This window comes from Humulus lupulus, chromosome 7, assembly GCF_963169125.1.
Source record: "Humulus lupulus chromosome 7, drHumLupu1.1, whole genome shotgun sequence".
In the NCBI taxonomy this organism is placed as follows: domain Eukaryota; kingdom Viridiplantae; phylum Streptophyta; class Magnoliopsida; order Rosales; family Cannabaceae; genus Humulus; species Humulus lupulus.
Genome location: NC_084799.1, coordinates 12,226,323 through 12,253,658, shown reverse-complemented (window position 1 = coordinate 12,253,658; position 27,336 = coordinate 12,226,323). Strand labels below are relative to the sequence as shown.

General features: G+C 36.2%; 4 protein-coding genes across 4 annotated transcripts; all 4 read left to right on the top strand.

The window, feature by feature from the left end:
- The first annotated feature begins 2,490 nt into the window (after positions 1-2,490).
- On the top strand, positions 2,491-5,212 carry LOC133791386 (uncharacterized). The gene is made up of 4 exons (XM_062229316.1): positions 2,491-2,591; positions 2,676-3,341; positions 3,388-4,390; positions 4,757-5,212. The coding sequence occupies exons 1-4, from the start codon at positions 2,491-2,493 to the stop codon at positions 5,210-5,212; spliced, it is 2,226 nt and encodes a 741-aa protein (XP_062085300.1).
- A 363-nt stretch (positions 5,213-5,575) lies between these two features.
- Positions 5,576-6,598, top strand: LOC133791385 (uncharacterized). The gene is made up of 3 exons (XM_062229315.1): positions 5,576-5,821; positions 6,005-6,106; positions 6,224-6,598. Exons 1-3 carry the CDS (start codon positions 5,576-5,578, stop codon positions 6,596-6,598), a joined length of 723 nt encoding a protein of 240 aa, XP_062085299.1.
- A 78-nt stretch (positions 6,599-6,676) lies between these two features.
- LOC133791384 (uncharacterized) lies at positions 6,677-7,060 on the top strand. The gene has a single exon (XM_062229314.1). It carries the CDS (start codon positions 6,677-6,679, stop codon positions 7,058-7,060), a length of 384 nt encoding a protein of 127 aa, XP_062085298.1.
- Positions 7,061-25,636: 18,576 nt separating this feature from the next.
- Positions 25,637-26,884, top strand: LOC133790696 (ethylene-response factor C3-like). The gene has a single exon (XM_062228436.1). The coding sequence runs from the start codon at positions 25,760-25,762 to the stop codon at positions 26,630-26,632; it is 873 nt and encodes a 290-aa protein (XP_062084420.1). The 5' UTR covers positions 25,637-25,759; the 3' UTR covers positions 26,633-26,884.
- Positions 26,885-27,336: the final 452 nt, after the last annotated feature.

Genomic DNA, 27,336 nt, shown 5'->3' with positions numbered 1-27,336 from the left:
AGTTGTGCAAGTAAATGGTTGAAGGAACAAGTATTTATAGGACAAAAACTAGCTGTTATGACCGTTGGTAAATAATGATCCGACCGTTGGAAACAATAACCTGACCGTTGGGGATATAGTTGTATTCTATTGTGGGATTTTAACAATTCTAAGTTGTTGAAGTAACTAACACATGAGAATAATTAATTTATGGATGTTAGAGAAACTTTTTTAGAAAAGTTTGTAAGTCAAAAATGCTGGACTAAGTAATATAAGAAGATTGAGAAATTTTCATTTTTTTACTATTCACCAGGTACTATTCATAGTGGGTCCCACAGTAGGGTCCACATGGGTCCCACAACGGGGTCCACCCCATGGTTCCCACATGATGATGTAGTAGTGATACAATGATGACTTTATCAAACCACCATGCTTAATATTTTTAATATTTTATTATTCCACTATGCTTGATATTTTAAATATTTTATTAGCATAGTATCCCAAGTTTTTCCTATAAATAGTCCTTCCAAAACTCGTCTTGAATCACAAAACCTCATTTTCTTTCTCTTACTCTACCCAAAAATCTTCTTAACACCCTTCTAAAGTTCTAAACCTCGAAGATCTAGGCGAAGTTCTGTCCATAATGCTAGCCTACGAAAACCTTTTAGGTAAGATCTTTCCCGAGCCTTTCATTTCAGTTATTTAGTTATTATATATATACAGATTATTTTACTATGCTGTTATAATGCCAAAATTTATATATAGATTATTTTACTATGCTGTTATAATACCAAAATTTATATATAGATTATTTTACTATGCCGTTATAATGCCAAAATTTATATATAGATTATTTTACTATGTCGTTATAATGCCAAAATTTATATATAGATTATTTTACTATGCCGTTAAAATGCCAAAATTTATATATAGATTATTTTACCATGTCATCATAACTTACAAAGCCAAAATTGAAATATAAACTATTTTTTTATGTATCTTTATAATACTAAACTTATATAGGCTATGGTCACACTTTGGACTATTATGGACTTTTATTATATGACCTTATTCCCTATTATTATGGACTGATACTATGACCTGGACATTTCCGTATGACCATGACCATGACCACGACTTTTAGACCGGGATCTTACCATGGATAATTATAGTATGACCATACGCCTGGACATAAAAAAACAATAAAATAAGAAAAATAGAATAACAACAATTATAAAAAAAAATTATATCATGTAGATTTTATGTAAGTTAATAGTTTGTGTTTTTATCAGGAAGCTAACAATTTTGGTTGTTTTATCAAGACGCAAGGTAAGTAGAATCCTCATCTACAATACAAGTCTTTTATGTGTCTTATGTGCATTTATATGCTTTATATGTTATTCTGCCATGTTGTTATGCATAAGTTATTTTTAAGAATGTTATATTTCTTATGCATAAGCACGCTTAATGTTCACAAACAAGTTATTTAAAGCATTAAAGTAGAAGTGCTGCTTGGCAGACCTACGTCCCAAAAATGTAAGGAGGGAGATGTACTTCCCTATATAATGAATTTTTATGAGGGAGAAATTCCCTATTATCATGTTTATGTTCAGGTGGGAATGTGATTCCCTATGTAATGTCGGCAGCAGCATCCTCTAGGGCCCAAAAGAAAGGAAAGTGAAAGAAAGAAAATACATAACATGTTGCACGTTTATTTTAATGCATATGAGGTAGCTATTCTGCTCACTGAGCCTTAGCTCATCAGATAATGTTTTGTATTGTAGGTAAGATGCCCCAAATATAAATTGTTGATGAGTATACGTGGAGCCAATATGACTGTACATATGGGGCTGACCTGAAGGGAGTGGAGTTCTGCTATGCTATTTTATAAATAAACAAGAAACTTGATTTTATATATATATTTCATAAAAAGTATTTTGTGAACTTTATAATTTACATAAAGCTTTAAAAGTATTTCATAAACGTTGTAATTTACATAAAGCTTTTAAATTTATCGGTTGGACACATCTCTAATTCTACGTTAAGGTGTAGTAACACCACGAAAAATTATTTATAAAAGTATTAAGATTTGTATGCAAGATAACGTTTTTATTTAGTTTGTGGGTATTGTATGGTTTGAAGTTATGAACATTAGTTTATGTATTGTTTAATAAAGTTTTGTAAATTCAGAATTTCAGTATTGTCGTATTCATGTTAAAATTTGTTTTTACACTATATATGTATGTTAAGAAAGGAGATTGTTACAGAGTGGTATCAGAGCGAATCGGTTTTGAAGACAATCCCATATGTACAAGCATCATGCTAAGCATGGTACTCATCATGTAAGTCCTTATAAATATATATATATATATATATTGGCATTAAACTTAATCCCTTAGCAAAGTTATATCTAGCGCTACTTGACGTGTAAATAAGTGATATGGTCATTTATTTTCAAGAAAGTTTTATTCATGGTAATCATCCCAACTCATGACCTTTTAGAATTGAAGAATGGAAGGGCATGCAGCTGGAGAGCCTACTGCAGAGCAAACTACTCCAAATGTTGCTGAGCTAATGCGGAAATTTCAAGAAGAAAGGGAGAAAAACCAATGGTTAGAAGATTTACTAGAAAAATTCCTAAGGCAACAAAGAAATGAAGGACGATCATGAGGTAATGAAGAATCACCACAAGATAGCGCAGACCACCCACCAACAAATGGAGCACAGCAACACGCACCACCTCCGACTCCTCCAATAGAAGTCAGAAATGCAACATCCAATTACTCTCCGGAGACCTTTATGAAATTCCACCCCCCAGAATTCTATGGAAGCATTGATTCGAAAGTAACAGAGAATTGGATTCGCACGATGGAAAGACTTTTTGTTCTAGCTCGAGTCCCACAAGTAGACAAAGTGCGGCCAGCAATATACTTGTTGAGGGAGGATGCTAGCTATTGGTGGGATACTATGGCGGTCATCCATGGAGTAGACACAATGACTTGGGAACAATTTCGAAACTTATTGGAAGAGAGATACCTTACAACTTCCTTGAAAGATGAAAAAGCAAGAGAATTCACTTACATAAGGCAGAAAAAGATGCTGATGGAGGAGTTTGTTCGAAAATTTAATGAACTTTCAAGATATGCACCCCACATGGTCTGTACGGATGAATTAAAAATCAAGCATTTAAAAAATGATATTCATCCTGACATTCGTAAAGACCTCGAAGTAGCAGACTTGGAGGGAGCTTCTTTTTCCAAAGTAGCTGACAAAGCCTTGAAGATCGAAAGGGCGATATTGATGCAAGAACGGGAGAAAGAAGCTGAATTCAGAAGACAGGGCGCAAGGAACTTCCGAAATCGGCAAAATAACCATTTCATGAAAGGTGGTCCAAGTAAAAAAAAATAGTGACAAGAAGCGACCTAACCAGTGGAGTTTCAACAACAACAACAAGAGAGGAAATGAGCAATCCCAAGAAAAGCCAGGATTTCCGCAATGCCCAAAATGTAACAAATATCATCCTGGTGAATGTCGGGTTGGGACTAACACTTGTTACATATGTGGAAACCCGGGGCACTTTGCAAGGGAATGTTCCAACCGTAACGAACAGTATAAAGGAGGAGAAGAAAAGAAAACAAATGGCAGAGTCTTTGCCTTGACTCGGGAAGAAGCGGAAGCAAGTCCATCCACAGTAATCTCAGGTCAGCTCATTTTCAATAACATCCCTGCATCAGTATTAGTTGATTCTGGAGCTACACATTCATTTGCATCAGTGCATTTTTTTGGTAGACTGAATGGATTACCTCTTAAGATGGATACAATTTTTAGTATAGCACTGCCCTCCGGGGAAGTGTTATACTCAACTCATTGGTATAAGACTATACCAATTACAATCAATGACAGGGAACTATATGTTAACCTGATCATTATCAACATGAAGGACTATGACGTCATTTTAGGAATGGATTTCCTAACAACGTATAACGCTAGAATCGACTGTAGTAAGAAAGAAGTCATTTTTGCACCGGTAGGAGAAGACGAAGTTCATTTTCAAGGGAAAGTGAAACGAACCCCTTCACCAATGATTTATGCAACAAAGGCAAGGAAATTATTAGCAAACGGATGCACCAGATATCTGGCAACGATTTGTGACGTCTCGAAAGAGAAGCTTGCGAGACCTGAAGACGTTCAAATTGTACGCGAATTTATGGAAGTATTTCCAAAAGATCTTCCTGGAATTCCTCCCGATCGTGAAATTGAGTTTGAGATCGAGTTGTTACCTGGTACAACTCCGATTTCAAAGGCCCCTTACCGCATGGCACCTGCTGAACTAAAGGAACTAAAGACTCAACTGGAGGAACTTTTGGAAAATAAGTTTATAAGACCCAGTCATTCACCGTGGGGAGCGCCAGTACTATTCGTGAAGAAGAAGGATGGCACAATGAGAATGTGCATTGATTATAGGGAGCTCAACAAAGTGACAATTAAAAATAAGTACCCGCTACCCAGGATTGATGATTTGTTCGACCAACTACAAGGAGCGGCAGTATTTTCAAAGATAGACCTTTGTTCGGGATACCACCAACTCAAGATGAAGGAACAAGATATTCCCAAAACGGCATTTCGAACTCGTTATGGACATTACGAATTCCTGGTGATGTCATTTGGACTAACTAATGCTCCTGCAGCTTTCATGGACCTCATGAATAAAGTATTTAAGGATTTCTTGGATAAATTTGTCGTTGTTTTTATCGATGATATCCTTATATACTCAAAGTCAGAAAAAGAACATGAGGAACATCTAAGATGTACGCTAGAAACTCTCAAAAAGGAACAACTGTATGCCAAATTCAAGAAGTGTGAATTTTGGCTCGATAAAATTAACTTTTTAGGACATGTTGTGTCAAAAAGTGGGATTTTGGTGGATCCAGCTAAGGTAGAAGCAGTAAAAGGATGGTCCCAGCCAAGGAATGCAACTGAAGTAAGAAGTTTTCTGGGCTTAGCTGGATATTATCGACGATTCATAGAAGGGTTTTCCAAAATTGCAACCCCACTTACGGCGCTCACTAGAATGAATAGTCGATTCATATGGACGGAAGCTTGTGAGGAGAGCTTTATGGAATTAAAGAATCGACTAACTAATGCTCCAATCCTCACCATCCCGAATAGTACAGACGAGTTTGAAATTTTCAGTGACGCTTCAAAGATGGGATTAGGAGCGGTGTTGATGTAAGAAGGGAGAGTAGTAGCTTACGCCTCCAGACAATTAAACGATTACGAGAAAAACTATCCCACACATGATTTGGAGTTAGCTGCAGTAGTTTTTGCCTTGAAAATTTGGAGACATTATCTCTACGGAGTAAGATGTAAAATTTTTACTGATCACAAAAGTCTGAAGTACTTCTTTACCCAGAAGGAGCTTAATATGAGACAAAGAAGGTGGTTAGAATTAGTCAAAGACTATGAATGTGAAATTTTATACCACCTTGGTAAAGCTAACAAAGTAGCAGATGCATTAAGTAGAAAGACGACGACAAGCTTGATGTTCCTTCAAGCCTTGTCTAAACTGCTACAACAGGAAGTAGTAAGATTGGGCATGGAAGTAGTAGTCGGAGGATTTTCCAATCTGACGTTGGAGTCGAATTTGCTGGAGGAAATAAAAGAAGGTCAAGAATCAGATCCTCACCTAACCGAGGTCAAAGCAGAAGTCAAAGAAGAAAAAGTGAAGAATTTTAATGTTTCTGACTCAGGAATATTAAAATTTAATGGAAGAGTTTGCGTACCGGCAAGAGAGGACATTAAGAATAAGATTATGAATGAAGCTCATAACACTCCATACACGGTACACCCAGGCTCAAGAAAGATGTACAGAAGTTTGAAGGAACACTTTTGGTAGCCTGGCATGAAGAAAGATGTAGCCCAATATGTAGCTCGATGCCTTACTTGCCAAAGGATTAAGGCAGAACATCAATGACCTGGAGGAGAACTTCAACCTTTGGAAATACCAGAATGGAAATGGGAGCAGATTGCAATGGACTTTGTTATTGGACTTCCACGAACAAGCAAAGGATATGATTTGATATGGGTCATCATCGATCGATTAACGAAGTCTGCTCATTTCCTTCCGGTAAAGGTGACGTACACAGGGGACCAGTTAGCATAAGCTTATGTGCAAGAGATAGTACGATTGCATGGAATTCCAATTTCCATAGTGTCAGATAAAGACTCAAATTTTACTTCAAAGTTCTGGCAAAGCTTGCACAAGGCTATAGGGACAAGATTGAAATTTAGTACAACTTTCCACCCACAAATAGATGGTCAAACAGAAAGGACTATACAGACTCTTGAAGATATGCTAAGAGCGTGTGTCCTGGATTTTGAAGGATCGTGGAGTAAATATTTACCGCTGATTGAATTTTCCTATAACAACAGTTATCAAGAAACCATAGTGATGGCACCCTATGAAGCATTATATGGGCGGAAATGTCGATCTCATATCCATTGGCATGAGTTCAGTGAAAGAAAGTACATAGAGCAACAAACTGGACCAGATATTGTGACGTCGACAACGGAAGTCGTTCGAAAAATTCAACAGAGGATAGCAGCAGCCCAAAGTTGACAAAAGTGCTATGCTGACAAACGAAGAAGACCATTAGAGTTCCAAGTCAGAGAAAAAGTATTTCTACGGATAACACCAATGAAAGGTGTTTTGAGATTTGGACAAAAAGGAAAGTTGAATCCAAGGTTCATTGGACCTTTTGAAATATTAGACCGAATTGGAAAAGTGGCCTATAAATTAGTACTACCACCTGAGTTGTCGGATGTGCATGATGTCTTCCATGTGTCTATGTTGAAGAAATATATTCCTAATTCCAGTCACGTGTTGCAACATGAAGTTATCCAGGTGGACAAAGACCTTACCTATGAGGAAAAACCTATCCAAATCTTGGATCGAAATAATAAGGTCTTAAGAATTAAAGAAATACCTTTGGTCAAGGTATTGTGGAGAAGCCAGACAATAGAAGAGGCTACGTGGGAGCGTGAAGATGAGATGAACGCTAAATATCCTGATTTACTCTAGATTTTCGTGGACGAAAATTTGGAAGGAGGGTAGATTGTAACTCCCACTTCTTTCTACAAATGCATTATAACAATTATGAAAAATAAGAGAAGATGTTTTTATTCATACTTTTGAGTGCATTACAATGTTAATCGAATGCTAGAGCTATTAAGTAAAGTGGAAGAATAACTAATGAATACACAACTATAATATTCATGGGCATTTCATTAGTATAATACCCATAGAATGATGCTAAATGCAAGCAAACAATCACTAAAGTTATGAACAATAAAGAGAAATTCATGATTTGATGATGAATTTTATCTAGAAGGTTAAGAGATGAAGAAGTTGTGCAAGTAAATGGTTGAAGGAACAAGTATTTATAGGACAAAAACTAGCTGTTATGACCGTTGGTGAATAGTGATCCGACCGTTGGAAACAATAACCTGACTGTTGGGGATATAGTTGTATTCTATTGTGGGATTTTAACAATTCTAAGTTGTTGAAGTAACTAACACATGGGAATAATAAATTTATGGATGTTAGAGAAACTTTTTCAGAAAATTTTGTAAGTCAAAAATGCTGGACTAAGTAATATAAGAAGATTGAGAAATTTTCATTTTTTTACTTTTCATAGTGGGTCCCACAGTAGGGTCCACATGGGTTCCACAACAGGGTCCACCCCATGGTTCCCACATGATGATGCAGTAGTGATACAATGATGACTTTAGCAAACCACCATGCTTAATATTTTTAATATTTTTAATATTTTATTATTCCACTATGCTTGATATTTTAAATATTTTATTAACATAGTATCCCAAGTTTTTCCTATAAATATCCCTTCCAAAACTCATCTTGAATCACAAAACCTCATTTTCTTTCTCTTACTCTACCCAAAAACCTTTTTAACACCCTTCTAAAGTTCTAAACCTCGAAGATCTAGGCGAAGTTCTGTCCGTAACGCTAGCCTTCGAAAACCTTTTAGGTAAGCTCTTTCCCGAGCCTTTCATTTCAGTTATTTAGTTACTATATATATACAAATTATTTTACTATGCTGTTATAATGCAAAAATTTATATATAGATTATTTTACTATGCCGTTATAATGCCAAAATTTATATATAGATTATTTTACTATGCCATTATAATGCCAAAATTTATATATAGATTATTTTACTATGTCGTTAAAATGCCAAAATTTATATATAGATTATTTTACCATGTCATCATAACTTACAATGCCAAAATTGAAATATAAACTATTTTTTTATGTATCTTTATAATACTAAACTTATATAGGCTATGGTCACACTTTGGACTATTATGGACTTTTATTATATGACCTTATTCCCTATTATTATGGACTGGTACTATGACTTGGACATTTCCGTATGACCATGACCATGACCACGACCACGACTTTTAGACTGGGATCTTACCATGGACAATTATAGTATGACCATACGCCTGGACATAAAAAAACAATAAAATAAGAAAAATAGAATAACAACAATTATAAACAAAAATTACATCATGTAGATTTTATGTAAGTTAATAGTTTGTGTTTTTATCAGGAATCTAACAATTTCAGCTGTTTTATTAAGACGCAAGGTAAGTAGAATCCTCATCTACAATACAAGTCTTTTATGTGTCTTATGTGCATTTATATACTTTATATGTTATTCTGCCATGTTTTTATGCATAAGTTATTTCTAAGAATGTTATATTTCTTATGCATAAGCACGCTTAATGTTCACAAACAAGTTATTGAAAGCGTTAAAGTAGAGGAGCTGCTTGGGATACCTACGTCCCAAAAATGTAAGGAGGGAGATGTACTTCCCTATATAATGAATGTTTATGTGGGAGAAATTCCATATTATCATGTTTATGTTCAGGTGGGAATGTGATTCCCTATGTAATGTCGGCAGCAGCATCCTCTAGGGCCCAAAAGAAAGGAAAGTGAAAGAAAGAAAATACATAACATGTTGCACGTTTATTTTAATGCATATGAGGTAGCTATTCTGCTTACTGAGCCTTAGCTCATCAGATATGTTTTGTATTGTAGGTAAGATGCCCCAAATATAAATCGTTGATGAGTATACGTGGAGCCAACATGACTGTACATATGGGGCTGACATGAAGGGAGTGGAGTTCTGATATGCTATTTTATAAATAAACAAGAAATTTGATTTTATATTTATATTTCATAAAAAGTATTTTGTGAACTTTATAATTTACATAAAGCTTTAAAAGTATTTCATAAACGTTGTAATTTATATAAAGCTTTTAAATTTATCGGTTGGAAAAATCTCTAATTCTACGTTAAGGTGTAGTAACGCCACGAAAATTTATTTATAAAAGTATTAAGATTTGTATGCAAGATAAAATTTTTATTTAGTTTGTGGGTATTGTATGGTTTGAAGTTATGAACATTAGTTTATAAATTGTTCAATAAAGTTTTTGTAAATTCAGAATTTCAGTATTGTCGTATTCAGATTAAAATTTGTTTTTACACTATATATGTATGTTAAGAAAGGAGGTCGTTACAAGTAACCTATATCAATGAAAAAAATCAGTCGTCGTAGCAGTGTTTTACTACAGCGATGACATGTCGGTCGCAATAAGGAATCTTTTTTTTCGGTTGGATTGGGATATTGCGAGGACATGTTGTCGCTGTTGGTGGTTGCAAAATTTGAATTTAAAAAACTCCTACAACGACCACATGTTGTCGTTGTAGGTCCGTCAACCGCCCCATCTACAGCGACAATATGTCGTCGCCGTAATATCACGAAAACTCATATTTTCGTGTTCAGCGAGCACCCTACGGCGACGACATGTCGTCGCTATAGGTAAAAAAATTAATTAATTATATTGATTAAAATATTAAATATTAATTAAATAAATAAATGAAACCAACTTATTTAATTAAATAATAAAACCAATTTAACAATATCCATAGTCTCCAAAATGTAAATGTTATCCCCATTTCCTGGAAGGGCTTTGGGCTTTCGCCCTGGCCCACGGTCAGAGGTCCGGCTTGGCGTATGGGCCTGGCCCATAGTCCCTTGGTTTGAATATCGCCCAAGGGAATTGGTACTGACCAGGGACCCTAGACTGGGCCCGTCTGGAGTGGTCCGGGACGTACCTCCGGGTTCGTCTTCATCTTGAACGGTCCCGGCGATGTCCAGAGTGCTCGCACCGTCGCGGCCTACGCGTCCCTATCCCGGAGCCTGGTATGGTCCGGGCCCGAGGTAAACGGAGCGGGCCAACGGTAAACGGACTTGGATCACCTCCTCCCCAGTTGAAGGGCCAGGCGTCCAGAATCCTGAAACCGCCTCATTTCGCGTGGGTATTGTCCCCCACTTTTCGCCTACAGAAAAGGTCGCCTCGGGATTGCCCACTGGAGTGTCAGGACTGCGCAGCCAAGTACCCTGACCGGTCTTGTCTCCTGAATCGGCCTCGTGACTCGAAGTGGTCAGAGCCAAAGCGCCGTTCTGTCGGGCGAAGGCTTGTGCCTCAGGTCAACCAGTTGGGCCTTAGCTGGTTTAAATTTCGTGTATTGTATACCTTTATGTATTGGGCCTCCACTAGAAAGGCCCCTTGTACCCATTTCTCTGAGGGGCCCGGGTCGGATCCGGCCCAGACCCGGTGTTCCCCTTGGCTTATAAATATAAGCTGTCGAATAACGCACAAAAAGAGGAAGAAAAAATGGAGAAACTCTGTTCAGATAGAGTCAGAAAACTCCATTGTAAAAACTTCTTATAGCTCTAATATATAGACTCGTGGACTAAGGCTAGTTAACGCCCCAACCACGTAAAAACCTCGTGTCGATCTTCTACTTTCATTATTATTATCAGTAAATATTGTTCATTAATATAGTTGCCGAAAATCTCGGTTAACAGTAAAAAACAAAACATAAGTAGTATTGTCTCAAAAAAAAAAAACACAAAATATTAATAATTTCAAAATAATAATATAATAAAACTAAATGTCATCAAAATTAATTCCAAAGTCATTATCGTTGGGCTGTTGCGGTGGCTGTGGTTGTTGCTGTTGTGGTGGTTGTGGCTGCTGTGGTTGTTGTGGTTGAAAGCTTGCCATCATGGACTGTATCATATTCATGTCCAAGTTGACAGGCTGAAATTGTGGAGCTTGGATGTTTGGATTTATTGCTTGCAAAAATTGTTGCATTTGCTGGAAGTTGTTGTTCTGGGTTATAAAGGCTTGACTGAAGTGTTGAATCATGGACTAGAAAGCCTCAGGTGGTACTGTTGGAGGGCCAACTGTGGTGGACGGAAACGATGATGCCTCTGATTGTGAAGATGATCTAGTGGCGCTTGAGGCAAAGGTACTAGTGCCTTTCAACTTGCGTCCAATACCTCGGTTGTGGCCACGACGTTGACCAAGTACCTTTGAGACGACTTGTGTCTCATTGGCAGTGGCACTTCCTGCTGAAGATTCAGAAGGAGATTGGGATTGGGATTGTGTCTGGACTTCTTACTGCAGGGCATCCTGCAATTTAGAAACAAGACAATTTATACATAATATAATTGAAAAATATACATATGTACAAAACTTAGAAAGTTACTTACATGTGCATTATTAGCATCCGTGTTCACCCATCCACGTGTCGGATGATTGTGCATGTCATGGAACGTATCGATAATGTTGGGCAGTTCCTTAGTCTAAAGATTCATGTTTGGAAAACAAAATTTAACAAAATCTCAGTTAAATATTGAAATTATTATTAAGATAACTTAAAATATTTCAAATTATCTACATATTTTTATTTACCTTCTTAAATCGAGCAGAAGCATAAGAAGTCGATCCATGGAGACTTAGATACTTCTGTTTTGCTCTGTTGGCAGCATTTGCATTTGAGCATGCCATGAACTGTGGAGTGGTGAAAAGGTCAACCAACTTCTACTAGCTCTCGTTGTCCATGTCCTCCGGTGGATTCTTGCTGGCTGTCTCGATATCATCATACCCTCCATGTTCATCGAAGTGTCTTTTCTTGTGAACTTTTCTATCCTTGTAGCGATCCTGAAACTCTTGCTCAATCCCAATCTCTATCAGTAACCACTCAGGGAGAGCTCGAGGAAGAATGAAAAATTCATTTAAAAAATGGTGAGATTTTTTAAATTATAAAAAAATATTACATATGAATAAGTTGATAAATTTATCTCAAGCTTTTGCATCAGTCTTATCTTGTGCTCATCCGGTACACTCTGCGACAAGTCATAATATAACGGGACATGGTGACCAATAAGGTTACCAATAAGCCTCATGAACAATGTCCCAAAATCACCAAATGCTTTGTAGGTTCCCTCCTTCATATCAAATTGTAGAGCCAATAGACCTTTATTGTCGTTAGGGAGCTGCTACAAATTTTTGGATCGAGACCGACCTCTTCTTTTTGCAGGAGTCGCTGCATATGTTAATTAAACAATACAATTAAATTGAATAAAATAATAACAATTTGTTATTTATTGATAAAAGATAGAGTAATTATAGTATATTACCTGTCTCACACGAAGTAGGAACTCGCGTGGGATCTAGAGGAGAAGGAACCGCTCCATCACCGCCATGAGAACGAGCAATAGTAGCAGACATATCTTTGCAGTTTAAATAATTATTAACTTAAAATCAGTTATAGTTGGAGGTTAATCACATAACTTAAATAATTTCGGTAATGCATTTGAAACTATTGAAAAACAAACATTGTTGAGAAAAATCATATATTAATTGAAACGTCTTGAAATTAAAACATATACATTAAACATACAAATATGAATATGCTTAAGAAAATATTAATTCTCATCAATGTCGATTCCTACATCATAATCTGTACATTCTAAATCATCTTCACTAATTTCTTCATCATCATCGTCATTGATGAAATCATCATCCACATCCGGAACAGATCGAGATGTTTCCACAATTATGCTGGTGTGATCAGGTCGATCCAAATGCATAATCTCCAACTCTCCTAATTCCACAGTGAGTAAAAAATTTGATGAAGTGCTATCATGCACGACATCAACCTCGTTATCATCATCATCAATACTTGGATCATCCCAGATCTTTCAATGATTGACTTCTTCTACTACCTTCCAATTTTTGTTTCTTGAAGGATATTCCAAGTAGAGAACTTGTTTTGCTTGAGTGGCAAGAATAAACTGATCGTTCTTGTGCCATTCAGAATTAATCATGATACTAGTTATATTATTCTCAATCACATTTTGACCCTTGCTTGCATTGGTGTTGAACCATTTGCATCGAAATAATACTAATGAGTAACCATGGGAATAACATAACTGTACAATCTCCTCAAGTTGCCCATAGAAAGTGAAACCATCGGTTCCTGGCACTGAAACTCCACTATTTTGGGTGGTACGTCTTTCGTCGCGACTATGGACCAAAAACTTCACACTGCTAACAATGCAAGTCGTGTAGGAGTATGCATTCTGATTGGACCCGTTTGCGAAAGCAAATAATTCATCAGTACACTCAGTTGACTATACTTGTCGCAAAAGACCCACCTATAGAGTATGACACAAAAAAAGAAAACACAATGAGATGAGTATTAATCGATATGAATTTCGTAAGAATTCTACAGTTTCGATAATTTACCTTTAATTTAAATCAGTTAGGGAAATCTTTTTGAATATTTATGTTTGAATTTTGTCGAAGGAATTCACTGTATGGCACAAGCATTAAGGTAAGATAACTGTTTGCTATGAATTAAATTTAATGAATTAATGTATGTGTTGAGCTACTTACTCCATATATGGTTGAATTTCAGGGCAATTGTTGAGTACAAACCACTCCGCTCCTTTTCGATGAAGATAGTCAAGGGATATGATTTTCTTTTTGCTAATTGGATGACATTGTGGTTCAAAAACTGACAACTGTCTTTTAGGAATAACAATATCTGCATTTCCTTCTGGGCGATTAAACTTAATCTGTACGCCCTGAAGATATTGCGAACAAAAATTCAAAGCATCATCTGCAACATAACCCTCCGCTATAGAACCTTCAGCGTGCGCCATATTCCTGACATAATTTTTCAACTTCTTCATATATCACTCAAACAGATACATCCACCTCATGTAAATTGGTCCTCCGAGGATAGCTTCTTGCGGTAAATGAAGAATTAAATGAATCATTATGTCAAAAAGACTGGAGGAAAAATTAACTCCAACTTGCACAAAATTTGTATCACTTGATCTTCTGCATTCTCCATTTCCTTAACAACCAATGTACGAGCACAAATTTTCTTAAAGAAATTGCAAAGCTTAATGATTGTCTTCGAAATAGGCTTGTACAAGTAGCCTCGAACTCCTACCGGCAACAGACGTTGCATAAAAATGTGACAAAAATGGGATTTCAACCCAACAATGTTGCCATCGTTGTCAGTTACTTTCTTAGAGAAATTTGAACCGAAGACATTAGGAAGTCTAACTCCTTTTACGAAATGACAAAAAAACCATCTATCATCCGGTGTGAAAGAGTACATAGGATGTGGTTTGGTCAACTTCGTACCGTCTTCCTTGGGATGCAACTTTTCTCGGATACCCCAATTCTTCAAGTCTACTCTGTGTTGGTGTTGTCTTTAGATTTCTCATTTATAAGAAAAGTACCGAGTAAATTGTCGCAAACATTTTTCTCTACATGCATCACATCTAAATTGTGCTTCATTTCAAGTTCAGACCAGTAATCATGCTTAAAGAAAATACTCTTTTTACTCCAATTAAGCTCTTTTGGATTTCTCTTTCTTTTTACTCAGCAAACGATCTGGAACATGCCCTAATTGTTCGAGTATGTCTTGACTACTAAATATTCTTAGAGAACGTCCTTTTTCATAATTCTCATAAAACAAGCGACTCTTCCTCCACTTATTCGTAGAAGATAAGAATCTTCTATGACCAACATAAGCCGTCTTCCCATTTACCCGACATGAATGAGTGTCTTCGTTGCATGAAGGACATGTCATATATTCTTGGCCACTCCAACCAGACAAACTACTACGGGCCGGAAAATCATTGATAGTCCATAATAGTGTTGCACACATTCTGAATTCACTGTTCGTTGCAGCGTCTCTGGTTTGAACTCCTTCAATTCGTCTACCACAGGCCTAAAAAAGACATCCATGTCCTTCCCAGGTGATTTCAGACCAGGAATCAATAAGGTCAGCATGAATGATGACTCTTTCATGCACAACCAAGGAGGCATATTGTACATGTAGAATATTACCGGCCACATGCTGTAAGATAGACTTATGTTACCAAATGGATTAAAACCATCAACAGACAAACCTAATCGAACATTTCTAGGTTCTTTAAAAAATCAAGATATCTATAATCAAATTATTTCCAAGCACCCCCATCAACAGGATGGTGCATCACACCATCTTCTTTCGACCATCCCGTACTATGCTAGGTCATATCATTTGATGTATGCCTTGAACCATAAAGACGCTTCAGCCTAGGAGTCAACGTGAAGTACCGCAACACTTTATGGGTGACATTTTTCCCCTTTGTTCTTTGTCAACCCATCGGCTCTCACCACATACAGGACACCTCTGTTTTTGGGAATTCTCCTTCTAGAACAAACAACAGTCGTACTTGCAAGCATGAATTGATTGATAACCTTACCCTAACTTCCTCATTTTTTTCTTAGACTCATAGAATGAAGCTAGAATCTTATTCTCCTTCGGGAATGCAAATTTCATAAACTTCAAAAGTTCATCAAATGAACTATTTGTCCATTTATTCATAACATTAATGTGCATCATCTTCGACAAGAAGTTCAAGGAAGACAACCAGGGTATAACTCAGCTTCGACCTCTTGAAATAGGTCATCAAATTGATTCTCCGCACTATTTCCACCACCATATGAAATTCCTTCATTTACGCCTTCTTCGTTAGTGTCTTGTTCACCAACCACATCATTGATGATGTCAATCATCTCATCAGTCACTGGAGCCCCATCGTCCACTATACTGGAGGCATATCAACTTCACTGTGGTAGGTCCACTTCACGTATCGCTGCAGAAACCCATATATGTGTATGTGAGCCTCCACCACATCCAGTTTCTGATTCAGCATATTGACACACTGAACGCATGGGCATATGACTTCTCTCGAAGCATTCAATGATTCTTGGCCATTTGTATAAATGTTTGAAGACCATACCAAAACTCATCAGAGTTACGTCGTCTATTAGTTATCCAACTCTTGTCAATCGTCATAACTGATTCAAGTGGAAAATAAATTATCACAATGTGATAATCATAAAAGACTACCTTTATTTGCTAATAATTTTTTTTTATCACCAAAACACTAATTTTTTCAAGTAAATTGTGAAATCTTATGAATAAATTATTAAATTTTATGAATATATATTATCAAATTTTATGAATATATATTATTGTTAGTTATGAATGTATTATAAAGTTTCGTTATATAATCAAATATTTAATTATAATTATTATTATGTTATTTAATAATTATCAAATTCTTAATATAATTTTCACTTTTTTTTTTTTTTACAACAACAATAAAGTTTTATTATTTTAAAATTATTATTTTAATCTTAAATTAATTTAAGAGTAAAGTTAACTTAATTACCTATTTCACCTACATATATTTTCAAAATTTATGAATATATTATAAAAGTAATAAAATAAACAAATATTTAATTACAAATTTATTAATTTACCATTAAAGATTATTATTTTAATTTACACTTTATAATTTTTTAATTAATTTAAAATTTAATCACACTAAAACTATTTTGTAATGTTTAGTTTTTATAATTTTACAAAAATTTCAGCAGCATAACAACTGTAATCTAACCTATCCCAAAATTTAAAATCTGCATATCAAATAAAAAATCAGTCCCAGACTCCCAGACCATACATAAAATTGCATTAAATCATTTAAATTCTCATATCAACAACAAAAAACATATTATAAATAAATAATACAAATTCTTAACATGATTTATCAATAAATTGTCAACATTTATTTATAAACTATAATCTTAAATAACATTAAACATCTAACATGAATTTATCTAACCTAACATGCAATTAAAAAAAATTATATCATCTAACCTAACATTGTTTTATAACATACATTCATATTTTCTTAAAACATAAATTAATAAATATATAAATATAAAATTTTCATCTTAAAAAAATACAAATATAATCAAATTAACAAACAAATATACTTCTAATAATCATTTACGTCTTTAAAATGAATCTAAAAAAATTAACACCATCTAAAATAACTAATCAGACACCTATAAAATATGTATTAAACATACATCAATCACCAAAAAAAAAAAATACAATTAAAAACAATACCCAAGAGAGGATCTCTACAATCTGAGCATTACCCAAGGGCGGATTCCTCTGTTATCTGATAAAAAAAGAACAAAACAAACATAAAAAATTCAAAAACTTATTTTTACCAAAAACTAAATAACCACAAAAATATACACACATATACTAACAAAAAACATATTTTAAACCATAAAATACAAAGAAATAGGATTAGATTACCAAAACAAGGCTAAAATGGCAGCAAAAGGCTTGGATGGACGAAGAATTCTTTGGTTTTTCCAGAAAATTTTGCAGAAAATGAAGAAGGCTCGGGCTGGGGGGTTATATCGACTAACTCTACAGCGACGATATGTCGTCAATATAGGTAATGACCAGTCGTTGCTGATATCAAACACACTGTTTTACTCAAACGGTAAGACCCTACAGCAACGACATGTCGTTGTTGTAGGATAGTGAATAGTACACGAATCCTCTCGTGTGCTACGCGTCTACTCTACAGCGACGACATGTCGTCGCTATAGGCAGTGAAAATTTGACATAAATTTTTTGGCAGTTCACTTTCCCACGTTTTTTTTACCCTATCGCGACAACATGTCGTCGCTATAGAGTTTAAAAATAATTGACCAGTGTATTAGATTGGACTCTATAGTCATCGTTATAGGGAGTGAAAAATAGGAAACAAACTCTTGGCGGTTAATGTAATGTCCCAAATTTCCTAAAAATGTTTAAGACCTTGATTAGGAGGCCGGGAGGGCCATAATTGATTTAATATGCTATTAAATGATAATATGCATATTTAGGTGTATTAAATATGCATGTGAACCCATTTTCTGAGTAATTGGGTGATTTTTATATTTTGGTCATTTAGGGCATATGTGTGATATGTGTGTGGTGCTTTATTATTATTTGGTTATGACAGGGTTACCCAGCACGAGACGATCCTAAGAGGTAAGCTAGTAGGAAAGTCACAACGAGATTTATTCTTGACTCGGAGTGAGTCAAGGGGTATTTAGAGCATTGTCGGGTTATTGGGTAATGGGAATAAATATTTGGTGATAAATTGGGAGTTAGTAAGATCAGGGGGAAAATTTGGAGATTTTGACTATTTTGCCCCGGGAGTGTTTTCGGGACCCCGAGCGTTAGGATTTGTTTGAGGCTACTTAAGCTTGAAGTAACCTTTAAAGGAATAAAAAGAACGTTCTCTCTCCCTCGAAGTTCCATTTTCATCTCTCGATCGCATTTTCGAAGGTAACTTGAGTTCTAGGACTCGGATTCAAGCGAGGATCGAGGCATAGTGATCCTAGGGAAGATTAGAAGCTTATTAGCCAGAGTATTTAGTTGGAAACAACTCAATCGGAGGTAATTCAAGTGTTAGGTTTTAAGTTTTTTAAAGTTTTTAAGCTTGAATTGGACTTTGTGTTTTGATGAGTTTTTGTTAGATTTGAGGCTTGGGTTTTGTTGGTTTTGGATGATGGGGATGTTTGGGAACTTTGATTTTTGAGTTTGGAGATGTTTGGGTATGTTTTTGGGAGGTTTTAAAAGGTTAAAGTCGGAGAAAAATGGCTGGTGCGAGGTTGGGCCGCGACCCTGTTCTTGGGCGCCGCGACCCTGTTCTTGGGCGCCGCGGCCCAAGCTCGATGAAGCAGGTGGAGTGCTTTGGGAGCTCTGGGGGCCGCGGAACTAGGTGTAGGGCGCCGCGGTGCTTGCCCCTGGTTTTTTTGTTTTGGATGGGGGCCGCGGCTTAGTGAGTTGGGGCCGCAGCGCTTGAGGGTATTTATGGGCGAAATGATGTTTTAAGCTTGGGAACTCAAATCTTAGGCCTCAGGATCATTCCTACTACCTGGATTGGTGGGGTTTGATGTATCGGAGGCTAAGTTTTTGTTCTGGGATTGGTTTTAGAACTTGAACTCATTGGATCACCATTTGTGGTTGTGATTAGGTTATCACTAAAGGCATGGAGTAAGGATCGTGCTTGTGGCTTGTTTATTGGTAACCTGTGCTTGGACCAAAGGTAAGAAAACTGCACCCTGTATATATATGACATGCATGGTTATTCTCTATGCATGTTGGATGTTTAAATGTGACATGCATGGTTATTGTTGAGGCATGTCAGGTGATTAAATGTGATGCATGTGTTGCACGAGAAACATTTGATTTGGGCATGCTATGAATATTGAATATGAGATTGTTCAGAGCTTGAGCCTTTGTGTTTATGCATGATCCTAATTATGCTAGCAATTGTTAAGTAAGCATGTTGAATGCCCTGTATTCGGATATTTGACATATGATATATGTTTGGTAGCATTGCTTACTTGTGTATGGCACTGATTAGTCAGGGACGGCACTGGTCGCGTATTACTGACCTGAGAGTCAGAAACGACATAAGCGTCCTGAACGCAGGGCCGATAAAAGATTAGATCTAATCGATATCAGCGTTGAATGACTCTGGGAGCATTGATGCTGGACCGACCCTAAGGTCGATGAAAATTATAAGCACTTGACTAGTCTAGGCTAGTTACTCAGAGCCAGGGCCAAAGGCCTAGGTGACTGCTTGTCACATGGCTAGGGAGCAGAATCCCATGGTTGTAACTCTATGATCACGAGGAAGGTTATGTCGGTGACTAGTTCATTGAGCACCTATCTTGTTTAAGCTAGTGAAAGGATCACTTATTTATAAAAGCCCCAGTGACCCTATCGTTACATGGCTAATGGGAACGGAACCCACCTTAGTGACGATTACAACTGTCACTCTTCTATTTGGAGCTAAAAGCCCAGGATGATTATTATTATCATCGGTTGATATTGTATATTCATCATTACGTGAACTCATTTACCTGCTTGAATATTGCTATATTTGCTAGGCGTGTGCCTTATGATTTGATGACATATTATGACTGTTCATGAGCATATTGAGTTTTCTTGCTGGGCTTCGGCTCACGAGTGCTATGTGGTGCAGGTAAAGGCAAAAGAAAAGTGGACCATCCTTGAGTTTGAGAGCTTAGGTGACGATGTGTACATATGCAGCTGCTCGACCGCCATGGCTGAGGTTTGAAGAGAAACTAGGGTTAAACCTTATTTTGTCGCTTAGATCGGCTGGTTGTAAATATTTTCTTGTAATAGACCTTTAAATTATATTTTTGGGATCCCAATGTATACAGTAAACGTTCTAATGAAACGTTATATCTTAACCAAAGTTTTTAATCCCTAAATCGCTTATCATACATAGTTACATGATTTTGGCCAAATGTCTCGATTAGCGAGTTTAGCACTGTTTACAAGGCACACCGTAATAGTCCCTGGAGTTTAGGGCGTTACAGTTAAGTTCATCCCTGTCCTATAATGACGACATATCGTCATTCTAGAATAACACATTTCCCTCATCTTTTTCACGATGACTCTACAGTGACGACAAGTCGTCGCTATATAGGGTGCGGTGCAAATAGGCAACCAACTCTAGGCAGTTGAGTTCCCTCTCCATCCTACGGTGACGACATATCGTCGCTATAGCCAAACATATTTCCCTATTTTTTTGACGAAGACCCTACAAATTCCTGATACCCTACAGCAACGACGACACTTGGAATTTGGAGGACCTAGTCGTGTGTTGTTGACGACCCTACAGCGACGGCATGCTTATTTTTTTTAATAAATTAAGAGAAAATATTTTTTCGTGGATTTCGACTACATACATCGACGACTTTGGAGTCATCGCAATAGATGTCGTCACTGTAGAGTCTTTTTCTTGTAGTCTAGAGAGATTTTCATTTGATTTCTGGTTTTAGCATGAAGAAGAAGAAGATGACGATGATGATGACGGCGTCGATGATGATGATGATGATGATGATGATGATGATGATGATGATGATGATGATGATGATGATGATGATGATGATGGAGGCTCTTTGAAGAAGAAGAAGAAGAAGAAGATGATGATGGAGGGTGATAGATTGGAACTAGTGTTCAGGTTGATTAAATTTTGATTTCTTTAGTTTTATTTGTTTATTTTAAATTATGTTTAGTGAATATTAAGGTTGATAGATTAGGATTAAGATTTTTTTTTGTAAGGAATATATTTATGTTAATTTTTTATTATTTAAATAGTTTTAATTTTTTTTATTTAAAAATAATATAATATAATTTTTATTTTAAAAAATATTTTTAATTAATTTAGTCATTAATAAAATCTAAGGGCATTATGGTCATATTAAAATAAAGTTTGACCAAAATTGGGCTCATGGTATTATTTTGTTCAATTTTGTAAAATACAGAGTCCAAATTATAATTTAACAAAATAGAGGGTTTGATCGGTAACTTTTGCACAACACAGGATCCAAAATAATATTGTGTAGTTCTTCGGTGCACCCCAAAAAGGGGCAAACCGGTGCACCCCTCTCTAATTATTGGCTCTGGAAGTTTATGTAACGACCCAAATTCACTAATTAGGCTTAAAGGCCTTGATTAGTGTGCTTGGAGGGCATAATTGGAATTATGTGTGATTTTAATGATTAAGATGCATGATTATGATTTAAGCATGTTATATGACTATGTGTATTATGTTATGTGATAATTATGCTATATGATTTGTACCACGTGGGTGTGGTGATATCAATGTGATGCACGTATCGAGACGGTCCTAGGAAGCTAGATAATGGTAAGTGGTGATTTGGTAACCTGTGTAACTGTTAGTAACCATAGAGAGTAACAGGTTTTGTTGGAGAAGTGGTAGAATTGTAATGTAAGTAAAAGGACAAGTGTGCCCTTGAGGTTTAGCTAGAAAGGGATATTAGTGGAGGGATAAGGTGGTCTTTTGGCAGTGGATAGATGAGCTTCAGCTGAGAGGAAAAGTTAGTCACGTATAACACTTTGGAAAATTGGTTTATGCTGAAAATTGGAGGAAAATCTAGAAGGAAAGAGAAGAAGAGGGAAGCTGAAGTTGGGAGACCTAAGAAGAGAGTTTTAATGGTTCAAGGCAACTAAGTTGAGCATAAGTCAAGATTACTCAGAGGTAAGGATTTGTCTATAAATTGTTTAAGTTTCAAGTCTGATTTTTAGGGGATAAGCATGAATTGAGACAAGTTAGTGGCTGGTTTTGCATGAATTCAAAGTTGGAATAATCAAAAGAGAAGGTGATTTGAAGTTAGAGTTGAGGAGAATTCAAGCTGAGTTCTTGACCGAGGTAAGAGTGTATCATGTTTAAATTTTCGTAACTACTATGGTTTAAGAATCTAAAGGTTTGGTTTCCACTTTTCTCAAGTTTTGGTTTAAGTGTTTGAGTCTGAAATTTAAGTATGAATTATGTGAGTGGTTGTGTAATTGAGCTATATTATGATGTTTATAGGTTATTGTATGGTCTATTTGGGGTTTTAAATTGGTTTTGGAGCTTAGGTATGAGTTTGGGGTGATTTGGGTTTGGGAAAAACGCAGGGGAAAACCCAAGTTTCTGGGCTCGCGAAGGAGCGCCGCGACGCTGTTCTTGCGCGCCGCGGCGCGAGGCTGTTTCTGGGCAGAGCAAGCTCTCTGACTTGCTGGGCGCCGCGGCTCTGACTTGCTGGGCACCGCGGCCCTATAGGGCAACGCTGCGGCGCTAGGTCAATTTCAGAGCATGGGATTTTGTAATTTTGAGCCTTTGCTCCGGGGGTTCGGGGGATGTCTTCGGTGCATTGTTTTAGGGATTTGGCGGATTCCGAGAGTGTGGGATTGGTTCCGGGAAGTAGTTTTGGATTGGTTAGTGACAAAGGATGTTTCATTTGTGTTGTGACTAGGTCTTTGGAGAGGCTCGGGGTAGAGGACCGTGCTCGCGGCTTCGTAGCATCAGAAACTAGTAAATTGAAAGGTAAGAAAACTGCACCCGGTTGTATGATTGTGATGGGACTAAGTGCTCCCGAGAGTTGTATCGTGTCAATGTTGGTATTACGCCATGGGACATGTAAAAGCGGTCTAAGAGTGCCGTACATGATTTTAGCGCACAGGGCGCGGATTGGCCACTGGTAGCCAAAAACAATGGGATAACGGAGGGAGCAGCCTGAGGGCGCTAGCCCTAGTTATCATTTGTGAACTGTTAATGATATGAATTGATATGCCTAATATGTGGAATACTTGGCTTTATGATTGATGATATGGTTGGGATTATGTAATGCAATGTGAGATATTGACTTGTTTGCCAATTACTTATGCTCCGTTGTTGTTGTGTTTTCTTGTTGGGCCCTGGCTCACGGGTGCTACGTGGTGCAGGTAAAGGCAAGGACAAGCTGGACCAAACCTGAGGTGGAGAGCTCCAAGGTGGAATGTACATAGCCAGCGGTTCGACCGCCATGGTCGAGGAGTGGACCAGGACAGAGATTACCTAACTGCTCGTTTTGCCTTAGTATGACCGATTGTTGTACATAAACCTTGTGTCTTTTGTAAACGGTCTTTGAACTCAATATTTTTGGGATCCCATGTAACAGATGATGCTTATTAATGAAAATGTGGCTTTTGAGACCAAAACGTTTTTTTAACCCTAGTTCCTTTATAGTTTCAATAACACGATTTTACTTAAATGACTTGATTAGCAAGTCTGACACTTTATAAACACACACAGTGTAACGGTCTTGGTTATCCAGGGCGTTACAGTATATTTTTGGCGCAATTTTTTTTATGGTCATGTATATTGTAGTTATTTAGAGCTTCTTGCAAATTTTCAGAAAATTTTGAATAATTTATAATATAAAAAACAATGTTCAAATAAGCTAATTTCCACTCGCATAAAAAATAATCATACGTGCAACAAACTATTTGAAACTTATTTTTCGGTACTGTAAATTATTCAGAATTTTCTAAAAATTTAGAGGATACTCTAGATAAATACAATATATTTAACCATAAAAAAATTTTGTACCAAAAATACTTTCTGAGAAAAAAACTGAAAAGGGCGTGCACCGGTGTGAGTCTTTTTAGAGATTCACATTTTCCCAATAATATTTACCCTGTTATATACGAAATGTAATATAATATAACTTGGTAGTAAACTGATACCACACATGTTTTAACGTGAAAAGAACAATAATAATTCTCACAATATTCCCCCATGCCACAACTTGTATAAATATAAAAATAAATATTAAGAAAAATACATTAAATAAATATAAACGTTACGTGGCGTGAATAACATCTATGAAGATTATCAAGACCCGTACCCTCTAATTAAGTTGAATTTTTTACCAAACAATTTTGTGGTGATTATTAGTTATTGACGTGATAATCTTAATAATAAAAAGATAATTTTAATTATTTAATTATTTGTTTACAAAATAATTTTACTGTTTGCGCCGCCACAAACAGCTCTTCAATTATAGAAAGCCATTTCTCAGGGTTTAATTTGTCCAACTACAAATCCTATTCCTACGCATGCATGAGTACGAATGACTACGAAATATATATTTTTTATTTAAAAATTAATAATTATTTTCGAATTGAATGGCCATATATAATCACCTCTCAACTGGCTGATAATTAAATTTTGTATGGTTTGTTATAGACAGATATAAAAAATAATAAATATCACATCAAAATTATTGGTTTTGCAACGAAATACAAAATAATGTAATAGGACTATTTAATTTATATATTTATTGAAACGACAAATAATTGGTCCTTAACGAGACTCATATGAATAACTTTTATTTTATTTTTATCAAAATAAAGATAAAAATAAATTATATAAATTTCCCTTTTTCTATTCCATTCTAATCGTAATACATTATACATCCCTTCTTCTAGCCTCTCCATCTAATTCTCTCCCACCAAATGGGTCCATAGAGAGACGGCCGAGACGGTGACGTTTTGTGCAAAGACCAAACACAACAGTAGTGTTAGTAAGAAGTAAGTAGTGAACACCAAGTGGATTATATTTTATTATTATTATTATTTAGCTCTATTATAGGTTTTTTAATTTTTATTTTTACGTCATCATGATGATGTCATCAGTTTGAATTTCTTGGAGACCTGGGACCTGGCCGCCTATAACCACGATCGACTTTCTCTTTTTTGACTCACGTGCCAACAATATATGAGTTTGGTCCCCTAGGCCCATAAAAACCCATTAAGGACCCAATTTGTTTCTAGCTCAAATTCACAAAATTATTGCATATTTCAATATATCTGTTTTTATTTAAAAAAAAATAATGTGGGGTCAATCTCTCTGTAGCTAGTAGCCTAGTACTACTCTCTCTATATATATGTACTGTAATATCTCCAAGAGTTTTAAGTTATTATCTCATATGACCAAAAACACAACCACTCAACCAATATATCTACACAAAATATTTGCATAAAAACAAACACATATTCATATACATATACATATACATATACATATATATATTTATGGATCCATATTATTCAACCTCGTTCGTCCCATATCCGAATTCAGATTCTGATTATTCGAGCTTCAACTACTCATCAACCCATCTGGAGTCCATGTCGTGGGATAGCTTGTTGATGATGAACAACAACAATCTGGAAAACGACAACCAAGTTCCTCTTCCTTTCAACGAAAACGACACACAAGAAATGCTTCTCTACGGCGTTTTGGCCGAGTCCAACATATCGAGTAATACCACCACCACCACCACTACCAGTTCTACCTCCATTAACAAGCTCGATCACGAAGAGGTCAATTCAAAATCCGAGGAAGTAGAAGTAGTATATCACGATCACGACCACGATCATGAAGATCAGATGGCGATGGCGATGATGATGACGAAAGAAGATATCTCTTACCGAGGAGTGAGGAAGCGGCCGTGGGGAAAATACGCGGCGGAGATAAGAGACTCGACGAGAAACGGCGTGAGAGTCTGGCTGGGAACCTTCGACACGGCGGAGGCGGCCGCCATGGCTTACGACCAAGCTGCATTCGCAATGCGGGGTTCGCTGGCGGTTCTCAATTTTCCGGCGGAGCAGGTGTGCCAATCCCTTAGGGATATGAAGTACAGACTCGAAGAGGGTTGTTCTCCGGTGTTGGCTCTGAAAAAGAGGCATTCTATGAAGAGAAAAACCTCGAAGAAGACTAAGCTGAAACAAACCCAGATTATTACTAACAACAACAATAATAATCATAATAACAGTGTCGTTTACAGCGAAACGACGTCGTTTGATAATGTGGTGGTGTTGGAGGATTTAGGAGCTGAATACTTGGAAGAGCTTCTTAGTATATCTGAATCCAGTACCGGTAGTTATGAAGGTGTATGTCCATGGTAAAATCACATGAGACGGCACACATGTGATAATTTTTTTTGGTAGTCATAATTAAACTCTATATTTATGAGCTAATTATAAGATTATTAGCTATAATTATATAAGTAATTAGTCATCATATCTTGGATATAAGAGGTCAATATATACATGACCCAGTTTCTTCTTTGGATTGTAATGAATTAACTTTTTTTTTTTTTTTTGTAAATCTTTGTATTGATCAGAAAGAATATAATGGAGATGATTTTAACTTTTTCATTTGATGAATTTGTTTATGTATTTAAAATTAAGGTGGGACACACACACATTTTTGGTTTCAGCAACAAATAATCGACAATCTGCTTTTTGAAATTTTTTTATGTCTAATAATTAATATAACTAATTATAAAGTCAATCACATTAATGATTCTCGATGAGATAAGAGTTGTGAAAATGGACCCTATATTGAATGAGACCGTTGGGACAGTTAATGGTCCGTTTTGGTGTATATTGTACGCTACAGGATTAGCTATGGGATTATCGATTTTTCAACGAACCGACAATTTGATCAAACTATAATAATATATTATCAAACCTAAATCCTTTGTTTCTTTGTTATTATTATTGTTTTTAGAAAAACATTCAATAATTTGATTTGATTTCTTGTTTTTTTATAATCGAATCCCTACTTTTTACAAAATTTAGACCATTTCGTTTAATTAAAATTATTA